We start from the raw sequence: 14,537 nt of genomic DNA on the forward strand, positions 1-14,537 counted from the left end.
GCTCCTTAGATCAGTCCTTTCTGCTGGTGAACGCTGCGGAGTAAGCATCGTTGGACTTTCCCCTGTTGCAGTCATCATGTCTAAGTCTGAGTCCCCCAAGGAGCCGGAGCAGCTGCGGAAGCTCTTTATTGGAGGTCTGAGCTTTGAAACAACCGATGAGAGTCTGAGGAGCCATTTTGAGCAATGGGGAACGCTCACGGACTGTGTGGTGATGAGAGATCCACGCACCAAGCGCTCCAGAGGCTTTGGGTTCGTCACCTATGCCACTGTGGAGGAGGTGGACGCAGCCATGAACGCGAGGCCACACAAGGTGGACAGAAGAGTGGTGGAACCAAAGAGGGCTGTCTCCAGAGAAGATTCTCAAAGACCTGGTGCCCACTTAACTGTGAAGAAGGTTTTTGTCGGCGGTATTAAAGGAGACACTGAAGAACATCACCTAAGAGATTATTTTGAACAGTATGGGAAAATAGAAGTGATTGAAATCATGACTGACCGAGGCAGTGGCAAAAAGAGAGGCTTTGCTTTTGTAACCTTTGACGACCATGACTCTGTAGACAAGATTGTCATTCAGAAATACCATACTGTGAATGGCCACAACTGTGAAGTAAGGAAAGCTCTACCAAAGCAAGAGATGGCTAGTGCTTTGTCCAGCCAAAGAGGTCGAAGTGGTTCTGGAAACTTCGGAGGTGGTCGTGGAGGTGGTTTTGGTGGAAACGACAACTTCGGTCGTGGAGGAAACTTCAGTGGTCGAGGTGGCTTTGGTGGCAGCCGTGGTGGCGGTGGATATGGTGGCAGTGGGGATGGCTATAATGGATTTGGTAGTGATGGAAGCAATTTTGGAGGTGGTGGGAGCTACAATGATTTTGGCAATTACAACAATCAATCTTCAGGTTTTGGGCCTATGAGAGGAGGAAACTTTGGAGGCAGAAGCTCTGGGCCTTATGGTGGTGGAGGTCAATACATTGCCAAACCACAAAACCAAGGTGGCTATGGCGGTTCCAGCAGCAGCAGTAGCTATGGCAGTGGCAGAAGGTTTTAATTACTGCCTGGAAACAAAGCTTAGCAGGAGAGGAGAGCCAGAGAAGTGATAAGGAAGCTACAGGTTACAACAGATTTGTGAATTCAGCCAAGCACAGTGGTGGCAGGGCCTAGCTGCTACAAGGAAGACATGTGTTAGACAATACTCATGTGAATGGGCTAAAAAACTCGAGGACTATATTTGTGACTAATTGTATAACAGGTTATTTTAGTTTCTCTTCTGTGGAAAGTGTAAAGCATTCCAACCAAGGGTTTTATTGTAGATTTATTTTTTTTTTGCACCCATGCTGTTGATTGCTAAATGTAATAGTCTGATCATGACGCTGAATAAATGTGTCTTTTAAAAAATGTGCTGTGTAAAGTTAGTTTGCTCTGAAGCCATCTTGGGAAATTACCCCAACAGTGTGAAGCTAGAATTCCTTCAGGGTGATGCCAGGTTCCATTTGAAATTTATTTACAAACTGCTTGGGCACAGAAGACATTGTCTTCTGAATCTTTGGTGTAGTTGAATTGACAGTTACTGTGTTGTGATCTGGAGTTCACCATTAAAAGGGTCACCAAAGCAGAGTCATGGAGTTTATTTGGTTATTAATGATTGTTGGCACATCCTATGCAATATATCTAAATTGAATTATGGAACCCAAAAATTATAGATGGATATGAAGCTTGTGTATCATCCATTTTCATGGTAATCAATAAACGATTTACTATCCTCTTGAAAAAAAATAAATAAATACAGATGTAACAGGACAATATAGACCGAACCTGGCTAGAACCTGGCTAGGCTGCTCATCAACTGAACGCTGTCTCCCTGTCATTCCTTCTTCGCGCACTCCATCCACACCTTTGGGAACCCCTGAATCTGCTGGAGTTGGACCCCAACATGTGTAAAACAAAAATCTTAAGGCAACTTTTATATTCTATGCTGAAACAAATTTTCTGAGACATAAACTGCTTGTTTCAGATCATTAAAAAGAAAATAAATTGAAATAGATAATTTAAAAATGTTATAGTCCTGTTATAATCAAGTGTTACCTTCCCTAATGCTGTCAATACAATGTCATTCTCTAGTTGTGTGGCTTTAAAAATATGTAATACATGTTCCTTTGAGATGTTTTAGCTTCTATGGGTTAAGTTTGTGTTTCTTTATTCCAGCAATAATATTACATTAATTGCTGTAAAAGGTCAAAGTAAGTATTTCTGAGGAGTTAGAAGGGATTAGGGCCTACTGCAGAGGTGACATGCGAACTCATTTTTTTGGTTGATTTTTCTTTGTTAAATGGCATTTAAATATATAAAATAAATATCAAAAATATAAGTCTTTGTTTTACCATGGTTGCAAAGATCAAAAAATTTCTATACGTGACACGGCACCAGAGTTAAGTCAGGGTTTTTCAAAATGCTGACACGCCGAGCTCAAAAGGTTCGCCATCACTGGATTAGGCAATTTAGGGTAAGGGCCTTGGGGAGGGAAGATGATAGATAAAGAGAAAATAAACCAGATGGTCAGGATGTGACCAAGATAGGCTTTGCCACAAGTCAGTCTGGGGCTTGATCCTGTCCAAATGCTGTAGCTGCTCTCCACAGTTCTGGTTAAGATTTGTTGCGGTACTCAGTTCGCCAAGCAAGAACAAAAAGACTTTCAACTCAGCCCTGAACTTCCAGGCCTGGCCAACAGCAATGTGGAGGGCAATCCATTAGGTCTCAAAAACCCAGATATGGCTCACACCCAATCATCCCTTGATGAGTTTCAGAATACTGACCTTCCTACTCTGGGGACCAGTAATGAAGACAGTCATCAAGACCCAAGATCCCCACAAGGACTCAAATTCCAGTACTGCAAATCACCAGGAGCCCCTTGTACTACTCCCCACCCACATTCCTTTTCCCTGATTCACCTATATAAGCTTTCTTCTAACAAGCTTAAGGGGAAGGTGGATGTTAGGGTTCTTACCATCGCCTTCCCAGATTTTTGGCATCTGATATTATTAAATGTATTCCTGATACCATTTGAATTGACCCAGTTCTGAGTTAATTAACAGAAAAGGAGCAAAGGGAAAGCCAGATAATATGAGCATGCCATTCGTGCCAGAAAGCTGCAGTTTAACTCTGTCCAGTGCTGATTCCTGCAGACCAAGGGGGGAAGGGACTGGACAAAGAAAGAATGGACACATGCCTTGTAAGGTCTGATGACTAAGGAAAGGTGATTACCTGTCAGTCATACCTGGAGCAGGTCATTGGCCAGAATAGGTGTGGCCACTGCAAGGACAGGAAATCTGAGCTACACAAGCTCCTGAACAAAGGCCACACTTTATAGACAATTCCATTTTGTACTTCAATAATAATCTCCAAATTAACATCAGTATTCATAACATATAATTTCTGATTAGATATTTTTTTTTATCAGTTATATCCCTTTTATTCCAAAATTCCAAATTACTTAGCATAAGCCTTTTATAATTTACTAGGGGCCCAGTACACAAATTCGTGCACCTTGAAAGGAAATGTGGGCTGTGAGCCTGCAGTGGGCACAGGAAGTCTCGGCCCATCCTCCATGCCCCCACCCAGCCCTTCCTGCTGCAGCCCCTGGTCCCATCTGCCGGCATCCCCTCCCCCACCACCATCACTCCCACAAGCTGAGGGCGCCAGCCCCACTCGCACCCGCTGATGGTGTGGAGAGATTGGGGCCCGTGCTTTCAGCGGGTGCAAGCAGCGGCTGTTGCCCTGATCACCCCTCAGGAGCAGGGGTAGGTGGAGAAGCCCTCAGGGGTGATCAGGACCAGCAGCTGCTCCTCACACCTGCTGATGGCGCCGAGTGATCAGGGCTGGCGCCAGGCGTCGGCAGCGGGTGTAAGCGGCAGCTTTGGCACTGGCAGAGGGTGCCTGTAGTTCACATATTTTCAAAGGATGATAAAAAGGTGCTTTTATGGTCCCAGTCAGAGTGGCTCAGTTGGTTGAGCATCATCCTGTGCACCCAAGAGTTGCAGTTCAATTCCCGGTTGGGGCGCCTATGAAAGGCAGTTGATTGATGTTTCTCTCTTTCTCTCTTTCTCTCTTTCTCCTCCCTCCCTTCCTTCCTTCCTTCCTTCCTTCCTTCCTTCCTTCCTTCCTTCCTTCCTTCCTTCCTTCCTTCCTTTTCTTCATTTTCTTCCTTTCTTTTCTTTCTTTCTTTCTTTCTTTCTTTCTTTCTTTCTTTCTTTCTTTCTTTCTTTCTTTCTTTCTTTCTTCTCTCTCTCTCTCTCTCTCTCTCTCTCTCTCTCTCTCTCTATGTCCTCGGGTGAGGATTAAAAAATAAAATAAAAACAGAGATAAGCAGTTATGGGAGCTAAACTAAACCAAAATCTCACCGAATGCTTTCAAATGTCATTCTCTAGTTTGTCAGGGAAGGCCTTTTGATGATAGGTATATGTTCTTTTCTTATTGCTAGGCAGAAGTAATTTTACAACCTATCTTCTCAAACGGTTCAACCACTAGTATCAAGTAGGAGTGATTAAAACATAATTCTTGAGAGCAAAGAGAAAAATCATTTTTAGTATTTTAGTCACATATTCTTCAATTCTTATGTACTCTTTTCCTCATTTACTGTAGAAGAATCTGGATCCTTTCTTTTCTTCTTCAGCTTTTTATCTTTACTTTGTTTTGTGACAGAAGTCTGTTAAGGTTGCAAATCTACTCGAGAATGAAATTGATATCGACCACTTTCCACATCACAGTAGTAATAAATTCCAGTGGAAGGATCATAATATAGTTGATTTTCAGAATCATAATAGAAACCAGTGCTGTGGTCAAAATACAGTCCAGTATTCTCTTCATAACTAAATCCCATCTGTGATACAGCAGCTTCTGCTGCAGCTCTCAAACTTTCAGCTAATGATGAACCTTCTAAGGATGCACCCTCTGTTGCTAATGCAGATGCTGGCTCCTGAGAATTTAAGGCAAAATGGTCCTCTTGTCCACATTCAACCTTTTCCGTTACATCAGTACCAGCATACACATCATTTTCTATTTGTGACTGGTCTTTAAAATTATAAGCAGAAGCTTCGCTATCCTGATCTTGCTGAACTGAAAGTTCTGTCACTTTATCTGGAAGACTAAGATCCTTATAGTATGTATGATAATAATAATCTGAGATTGACCAAGGAGGGTGGTTCTCTGTTTGTACTTCTACGTCAGACTTCTTATTATCTTCCTTTCTCCCACAATAGAGTATTTTACTGAGCTCTTCTACCTGGGTGCGGAGCTCCTGGTTGTTGCTCTGGGCGCTCTGGTACAGCCGCTCCGTGTGGTGCAAAAGCTTCTCCACCTCCCGCACCTGCCACTTGCAGCTCCACAGCTCGCATTCCAACTTCTCCACCTTCCGCCTCAGCTAGGCCAGCTCTGGCTCAGGGGAGGTGGGTGGCAATGGAGACAACGAAGGAGACTGCGCCTCGGACGCCATGGGGTCCGGCGCGAGGCGGCCCGTGGGCGCCGAGGGGCTGCGCGCAGACCAAGGTGGACGCCGGCGGCCCCAGGAGCCACGCGAGTGCGTGGGCAGCGAAAGGCGGCCTCAAACCCGCCCGGCCTCGGCTGCCCCTGGCCATGACGGCCTGAAGCTCAAAGCCAGGAGCCCAGAGGAACTGCCAGGGGAAGGCGGTTGGACCCAGCCCAATCCGCCCGGCTTTGAAATAGTAAAACTGTATTGGTAAATACCTTCCCCAGCAACCGAGGCAGTCACGGGGGTCTTTGGAGAAGTGGGAGGACCTAAGAAGCAAAGGCCCGAAACTGTTCAGCTGGCTGTTCCTGAGCTGAACCAGAAAGCACAGCGCCCGCGGTGGGCGGGGGCGAAACCCTGATTAGATATGTTGATATAAAACTATTTCTTAACAGCTATGTAACTTTGAGCACATTATATGGTTTTTAATTATTCCTTTTCTTTTCCTGTAATAAGGCTATGTTAATGGTCTTTAGTAATAGGTTGGTTGTGAAAATTAAATGAGTTATATAAAGTAAACTCAGAACAACGTATCGATTTATTTTAATAAATTGTAGCTATTATTTTTATTAGCAGATCTAACAATCTCTAGATTTAAGATATGATTAATTTTGCAATGATTTCATGAAAACTCTTTCATTTGACCTTTCTCATCCAATATTCCAGTTATCTATATCAACAAATTGCAGTTTTATACTTATTTTGCTAATACATCTGCCCACTGCAGAGGCCATTACAAATGATCCTGGTGATCAGAACTAATGCATGCTGTGTTAGAATACAAAAATAATCACAGAGAATCTAGAATAAGTCCCACCAGGTGAGATAATTAGACAAAGATGTCACCCTATTTTTTTTAAAATATATTTTATTGATTTTTTACAGAGAGGAAGGGAGAGAGATAGAGAGTTAGAAACATTGATGAGGGAGAAACATCAGCTGCCTCCTGCACATCTCCCACTGGGGATGCGCCCGCAACCCAGGTACATGCCCTTGACCGGAATCGAAACTGGGAACTTTCAGTCCGCAGGCCGACGCTCTATCCACTGAGCCAAACTGGTTTCGGCTGTCACCCGATTTTGAAGAAAAATTATTCTAGGAGCTGAGAAATAAAGTGGAATAAGAATTGTATTTTATCTTTTAAGAACTCCCAGGCTATTATAAGTCCTAGACAGGATACAGAAGAAAGGGTAAAGGGCAGGAAACTTGTGGAGATTCCCTGAAATAGTTAGCTAGATCACAAGCACACCAAGGATGCATCCAAATCACTTGGGAAAGTTTGTTAAAATATAGATGACAGGACTCCATCTGCTGAGATTCTGTTTCAGTAAGTCTGTGTTTAACAGGCTCTTCTGATGATCCTAAAGCACACTGAGATGTGTGCTCTACTGAATAGACTAGCAGAAGGACCAGAAGGAAGACCTAGATGTAGTCCTGTGGACAGTCAGGACTGAAACTCAAATCCCTAGGTGTGAATGGTTGAGGGGAGAGGCTGTTCTTCTTTCTTTAATTTGCTTGATTACAATATTAGTTTTTATAATCTTACACATATTAACATGTTGGTTAATTGAAGACTATTAAACTTGGTTCAGTTAAAGTGACTATGAATCTATTCTCTCTCTCTCTTTCTTTCTCTCTCTCTCTTTCTGTCTCTCTCATCTATTACCTACCCATATATATGCAATGAAAAGGTATTCTCAACATAATAGTCCCGACTACCTAAAAAAATGACTAGGAAGATGAAAAACAGTAACAATTACCCAAACTAAATGCTTATCTTATTTCCAAAGATACTGTTATCTTTCATCATTTGTGCTAATTCTTATGATACTATATAACAATAAAAATAAACAGCAATAAAATAAATAAGGAAAAAGTAAAATGAGGAATATCCACTTCTACAGAAACTAAAGTTCTTATATTTCCTTCTTATTTTCTATAATTAAAGGTTTGTATTATGATTGACAGCCTTATTTATTTAATATGCATAAGCTTTTAAAATTTATAATTAAAATTTTATATATACCCAAGCCTTTGCATATGTATACATATAAATCAATATCATATGACATTTCTTTCTAATTTTATCCCTTTGTACAAAATATTCCAATGATTATGCCCACTGAATAATAAAATACAATGAGGAAGATGTAAAACAAAAGCTGCATTTATTTGGGTCATAAAGAGTACCATATTTCTTCTAAATAATTTTCTGATAACACAGATTTTCTGTTGTTTTATAGTGTTCAGTAGTCTCTCCTTATCACGGGAAATATGTTCCAAGATGCCCATCAGATGCCTGAAACCGAGAATAGTACTGAATACTCTATGTACTATTTTTTTCTATACCTACCCATGATAAGGTTTAATTTATAAATTGGAGGCATTAAACAGTTAACTATCCTATATAATAAAAGGGTAATATGCAAATTGACTGAGTGGGGGGAACGACCAGTTGCTATGATGTGCACTGTCCATCAGGGGACAGACGCTCAATGCAGGAGCCAGGCTCATGGCTGGTGAGCACAGCGATGGTGGCGAGAGCCTTTCCCCCCTCTGCAGTAGTGCTAAGGATGTCTGACTGACATCCCCTGAGGGCTTCTGGACTGTGAAAGGGCATAGGACCTCCCCCACCCCCAGTGCACTAATGTCATGCACCAGGCCTCTAGTAACTAATAATAAAATAGAACAGTTATAACAATACTAGAGGCCCAGTGCACACAATTCGTGCACTCGAAGCGGGGGTCCCTCAGCCTGACCTGTGTCCTCTCACAGTCCAGGAGCCCCAAAGAGGTAGGTCCTGCCCGCCCAGCCAGGGCTCCACAATGGATCACCCCAGCTGAGGGAGGACTCATGCTTCCCTCACAGAGGGAGGCCCTGCCCACACATCTCAGCCTACCGGTCAGTGGCCTGGGCTTCCCTTTTTGGGGCGATTGTGGAGCCCCCCAACTGATCACCCTGCTGGCCAATGGCCTGGGACTCCCTCTGCTGGGAGATCATGGGGCGATTGCAGGGTCCCCTGACCAATTGCATTGCACCTGCCTTGGCTGGCCTGGCACGAGTGGGTGTCATAGTGTCATCATCTGGATGGTTGTTCTGCTGTTCAGCCATTTGGTGGATTTGCATTATATGCTTTTATTATTATAGATGCTGTAGTAAAAGTTCCGTGAATGTAGTCCCTCTCCAGTAATTTCTTTGTTTGCTTTTCAGTCCAAACCTATTCCTGGATCTGTTTAACCAGGGCTTATTGGGCAATAAATTGCTTTCATCACCCTTTTTATTTTTTATTTTATTTTTTATTTTTTTTTAAATATATTTTATTGGTTTTTTTACAGAGAGGAAGGGAGAGAGATAGAGAGAGTTAGAAACATCGATGAGAGAGAAACATCGATCAGCTGCCTCCTGCACATCTCCTACTGGGGATATGCCCGCAACCCAGGTATATGCCCTTGACTGGAATCAAACCTGGGACCCTTCAGTCCGCAGGCTGACGCTCTATCCACTGAGCAAAACCTGTTTCGGCACATCACCCTTTTTAGGAGATGCTTTGCTGAAGTCTTTTTTAAAAAAATGTGTTTTAATAATGTTATTGATTGATTGATTGGTTGGAGAGGAAGGGAGAGGGAGAGAAACATCAATGTGAGAGAGAAACCTGCATGGGCTGCCTCCTGCATGCAACCCAATCTGTGAACAATCCCAAAAGTTAGGTATGTGCCTTGCTAGAAATCAAACCTACACTTTTCAACTGAGCCACTGGCCAGGGCTACAGTTGTATTTCTTATATTTTACTTTCAGAGGGTGAAAAACCATGGATGTTATTTACAGTCATAGAAAACTTTAAAAATATTTTAAACAAGAATCCAAAATATTTTGGCATTTGGGCTAAAACAGACATATACTCCTATGACATGCAGAAAAAGAACTCAGTATGAAAACACATAAGAGTGATATTTGCAGGTTTATCATTGATTATACAACCATATTAGTTTTGTCCTCTTATACGTAAACTATGGTGATAGCATTGCATATTTTTAAATTGAAAGTTTGAAAACCTGTGGAAGCAAAAAAGCATCATACCCCAAACCAAATTGAATGCTTTCAATCATAAGATATACTCTATTTTATGAGAGGTGGAACTAAATGTAGAATTAGTACTTTTTTCTTTACACAAAAAAGAAAAAAAGAAAATTGCAAAGGGCTGATAGATTTGTGGCTCATCTCTTAATATATAGAAAAATTAATTTTTTACATTTTCAAAATATTGCAAGTCCCCTTCATAATGCTGCCTATGAATTTAAAAAACCATGAAAATAGATAATTGAGACTAAGCTGCCAGAGTTTAAGGAAAAGGGTGCATGGGATGAGATGTGCTAGTTCTCCTTTCCTCCTCTTTCGCAAACACTGGAAAGGTAGAGATTTGTTGGGGAAATTTGGACCTTAGCCTGGACTTGGCAAAAAAAGTTCAAATTTGATATTTTTCCCCAAAGGTTGGCACAAGAAGCTTTGCTGGACCATGTGGGACGAACTTGTGGAGCAGGACAAAGCATGGTTAGCTCCCCTTGACCATGTGCTTCACCAATGGTCCCTTTCAAGAGGTTTAGAAAGTGTATATTGTGATAGTAAAACTATGATTAAAAAATCTTTTGAGAAAGCAGTGTGGAATATTAAATTAAAAGAGAAAAGCTCAGATAGTGAAATGTTTTGAAAGTAGTTAAGATGCAATGCTATTTTATTTTCTCAATAGAGGCCCGATGCACAAAATTCGTACAAGAGTAGGCCTTCCTTCCCCTGGCTGCCTGCACTGGCTTCCCTCTGGCACCAGTGACCTGGGGTTCCCTTGCACAGGGAGGCTCCACCCACTGCCACAGCCTGACAATGTAGCTAGCTGGCTACATGAATCTGTCCCAACTATTACTCCTGTTTTTTAAGGTTTGGAGAAATCTTTACATTGGATCAGGAAATGTAAGAGACATCTATTTAAATTTTTTGTTTAAAAAATGTATTTTATTGATTTTTTTACAGAGAGGAAGGGAGAGGGATAGAGAGTTAGAATCATCGATGAGAGAGAAACATTGATCAGCTGCCTCCTGCACATCCCCCACTGGGGATATACCCACAACCAAGGTACATGCCCTTGACCAGAATCAAACCTGGGACTCTTCAGTCCACAGGCTGACGCTCTATTCACTGAGCCAAACCAATTAGGGCTAAAACTTTCTTAGAATAGAAAAATGTAATAGATTTTTCTTCAGTTTTTAGACAGTTGAAAGTTTGCCACATGCAATTTAAGATGTTGTCGAGTTCATATTTCCTTGATTATGTCTATGAGATATAAGTTGCAAAAATCTCCACGAACAGGTTGCATAAGTAGTCAATATTACTTGCTTTCTCATAAACCAAATTAATTTTGACCTCAAATACCCATGTCTAGGGCAGTGGAAAACTTCCGCCCAGTCCTTCAACTCTGACCTCCTCTGTAAATTGTGTCTTCGCAGTGTAACACACACTGTGCCAATGTTCTCCATAAGATTCAGGTTCACTCAAGTTGATGTAGATATCTGTTTCCTGTTTACATGCTCTCCCGTACCAGCACATTTATTTTTAATCTCTTTCAGCAACAGAAATCACCTGTGAGGTCCCTACCTTTGTCTCCATCTGCCTGTGGACAATGAAATGCTCCTCTCATGCATCTATCAACTCCTCTTCCTTGAGGTGCTGCTGGTCAGCAGGGCAGAGGCTCCTTGGCTCCTAAAGCCCAAAGTCACCCCTCCGCTGCATTGCCTGAAGTGCTTCTTTTTAATTGTTGAGATCTGGCTTTCTTTCCTGCTTTGCCAGAACACAATCTCTATTCTGAGATTGCTCTCACCTGCCTTTTTAACCTTTATATTCTTCTCAGGGTTTAGGATGTGTATGCTGGCAGCCGGTCGGGCCATCCTTGCTGCTTGACACAGTTGCTGCAGGGAAGAAACATCTGCACAGCATATGTTTCAAGGGACCTGGCGATTGTGGCATACTGTTCTTAATATGTTTGCTCGCCTTCTCAGCATTATGTGTTTTAAACAAGACCACCTCCCCGAGAAAGGTTGTTTCCCCAGGTGAGGATTTTTTCCCTGGAGTTAGGGAATAACAGGACTAAGGAAGAGAATAAATCAGTGAAACCCCCTAGTGTTACAGAAATACCATGTACTACTTATGAAGAACTTGGACTAAGACTGTTGGCAATAAATGTGGGACTTGTTGGGCCCACATTGCCAGGGGTCTGCCCACCAGGGAAAGCACCAAAGCCTATACCCCTGGAGACCCACCGACACAGGGCAGTCCCAGGGAAGGCAAGCTGGGAGGCTGGGAGGACATAACCTTTACTGAGTAGGATAATCTCCTTCAGTCACTTCCTTGTAGCTTATCAGTAGAGTAGTAGAATAGTGATATTGGAATAGCCCTTATAATGGAACACAGAGATTAACCTAGACAGGATTAAACTCAACAGAACTAGATTAACAAACGCCCTAACCTTTGGAATAGAATGGATAGGATTGAAATCAACTGGTATAAATACAGATGTAGAGATATGCTCCTTAGATCACTCCTTTCTGCTGGTGAACGCTGCGGAGTAAGCATCGTTGGACTTTCCCCTGTTGCAGTCATCATGTCTAAGTCTGAGTCCCCCAAGGAGCCGGAGCAGCTGCGGAAGCTCTTTATTGGAGGTCTGAGCTTTGAAACAACGGATGAGAGTCTGAGGAGCCATTTTGAGCAATGGGGAACGCTCACGGACTGTGTGGTGATGAGAGATCCACGCACCAAGCGCTCCAGAGGCTTTGGGTTCATCACCTATGCCACTGTGGAGGAGGTGGACGCAGCCATGAATGCGAGACCACACAAGGTGGACGGAAGAGTGGTGGAACCAAAGAGGGCTGTCTCCAGGGAAGATTCTCAAAGACCTGGTGCCCACTTAACTGTGAAGAAGATTTTTGTCGGCGGTATTAAAGGAGACACTGAAGAACATCACCTAAGAGATTATTTTGAACAGTATGGGAAAATAGAAGTGATTGAAATCATGACTGACCGAGGCAGTGGCAAAAAGAGAGGCTTTGCTTTTGTAACCTTTGACGACCATGACTCTGTAGACAAGACTGTCATTCAGAAATACCATACTGTGAATGGCCACAACTGTGAAGTAAGGAAAGCTCTACCTAAGCAAGAGATGGCTAGTGCTTCGTCCAGCCAAAGAGGTCGAAGTGGTTCTGGAAACTTCGGAGGTGGTCGTGGAGGTGGTTTTGGTGGAAACGACAACTTCGGTCGTGGAGGAAACTTCAGTGGTCGAGGTGGCTTTGGTGGCAGCCGTGGTGGCGGTGGATATGGTGGCAGTGGGGATGGCTATAATGGATTTGGTAGTGATGGAAGCAATTTTGGAGGTGGTGGAAGCTACAATGATTTTGGCAATTACAACAATCAATCTTCAGGTTTTGGGCCTATGAGAGGAGGAAACTTTGGAGGCAGAAGCTCTGGGCCTTATGGTGGTGGAGGTCAATACATTGCCAAACCACGAAACCAAGGTGGCTATGGCGGTTCCAGCAGCAGCAGTAGCTATGGCAGTGGCAGAAGGTTTTAATTACTGCCAGGAAACAAAGCTTAGCAGGAGAGGAGAGCCAGAGAAGTGACAGGGAAGCTACAGGTTACAACAGATTTGTGAACTCAGCCAAGCACAGTGGTGGCAGGGCCTAGCTGCTACAAGGAAGACATGTGTTAGACAATACTCATATGAATGGGCAAAAAAACTCGAGGACTGTATTTGTGACTAATTGTATAACAGGTTATTTTAGTTTCTCTTCTGTGGAAAGTGTAAAGCATTCCAACCAAGGATTTTAATGTAGATTTTTTTTTTTTTTGCACCCATGCTGTTGATTGCTAAATGAAATAGTCTGATCATGACGCTGAATAAATGTGTCTTTTAAAAAATGTGCTGTGTAAAGTTAGTTTGCTCTGAAGCCATCTTGGTAAATTACCACAACAGTGTGAAGCTAGAATTCCTTCAGGGTGATGCCAGGTTCCATTTGAAATTTATTTACAAACTGCTTGGGCACAGAAGCCATTGTCTTCAGAATCTTTGGTGTAGTTGAATTGACAGTTACTGTGTTGTGACCTGGAGTTCACCATTAAAAGGGTCACCCAAGCAGAGTCATGGAGTTTATTTGGTTACTGATGATTGTTGGCACATCCTATGCAATATATCTAAATTGAGTTATGGTACCCAAAAAATTATAGATGGATATGAAGCTTGTGTATCATCCATTATCATGGTAATCAATAAACGATTTACTATCCTCTAGAAAAAAAAATAAATACAGATGTAACAGGACAATAAAGACCGAACCTGGCTAGAGAACCTGGCTAGGCTGCTGATCAACTGAAAGCTGTCTCCCTGTCATTCCTTCTTCGCCGACTCCGTCCACACCTTTGGGAACACCTGGATCTGCTGGGGTTGGACCCCAACATGTGTAAAACAAAAAACTTAAGGCAACTTTTGTATTCTATGCTGAAACAAATTTTCTGAGACATAAACTGCTTGTTTCAGATCATTAAAAAGAAAATAAATTGAAATAGATAATTTAAAAATGTTATAGTCCTGTTATAATCAAGTGTTACCTTCCCTGATGCTGTCAATACAATGTCATTCTCTAGTTGTGTTGCTTAAAAATATGTAATACATATTCCTTTGAGATGTTTTAGCTTCTATGGGTTAAGTTTGTGTTTCTTTATTCCAGCAATAATATTACATTAATTGCTGTAAAAGGTTCAAAGTAAGTATTTCTGAGGAGTTAGAAGGGATTAGGGCCTACTGTCAGAGGTGACACGTGAACTCATTTTTTTGGTTGATTTTTCTTTGTTAAATGGCATTTAAATATATAAAACAAATATCAAAAATATAAGTCTTTGTTTTACTATGGTTGCAAAGATCAAAAAATTTCTATACGTGACACGGCACCAGAGTTAAGTTAGGGTTTTTCAAAATGCTGACACGCCGAGCTCA

At 42.2% G+C, this 14,537-nt stretch overlaps 2 protein-coding genes and 1 pseudogene across 2 annotated transcripts; 2 read left to right on the plus strand and 1 right to left on the minus strand.

The window, feature by feature from the left end:
• Positions 1-1,673, plus strand: LOC132230497 (heterogeneous nuclear ribonucleoprotein A1-like). Its single transcript, XM_059688064.1, has one exon. It carries the CDS (start codon positions 77-79, stop codon positions 1,037-1,039), a length of 963 nt encoding a protein of 320 aa, XP_059544047.1. The 5' UTR covers positions 1-76; the 3' UTR covers positions 1,040-1,673.
• A 2,924-nt stretch (positions 1,674-4,597) lies between these two features.
• On the minus strand, positions 4,598-5,648 carry LOC132229657 (angiogenic factor with G patch and FHA domains 1-like; annotated as a pseudogene).
• Positions 5,649-12,098: 6,450 nt separating this feature from the next.
• On the plus strand, positions 12,099-13,469 carry LOC132230498 (heterogeneous nuclear ribonucleoprotein A1-like). Its single transcript, XM_059688065.1, has one exon. The coding sequence runs from the start codon at positions 12,156-12,158 to the stop codon at positions 13,116-13,118; it is 963 nt and encodes a 320-aa protein (XP_059544048.1). The 5' UTR covers positions 12,099-12,155; the 3' UTR covers positions 13,119-13,469.
• Positions 13,470-14,537: the final 1,068 nt, after the last annotated feature.

The sequence above is a fragment of the Myotis daubentonii genome, chromosome 3 (genome assembly GCF_963259705.1).
Source record: "Myotis daubentonii chromosome 3, mMyoDau2.1, whole genome shotgun sequence".
In the NCBI taxonomy this organism is placed as follows: Eukaryota; Metazoa; Chordata; class Mammalia; order Chiroptera; family Vespertilionidae; genus Myotis; species Myotis daubentonii.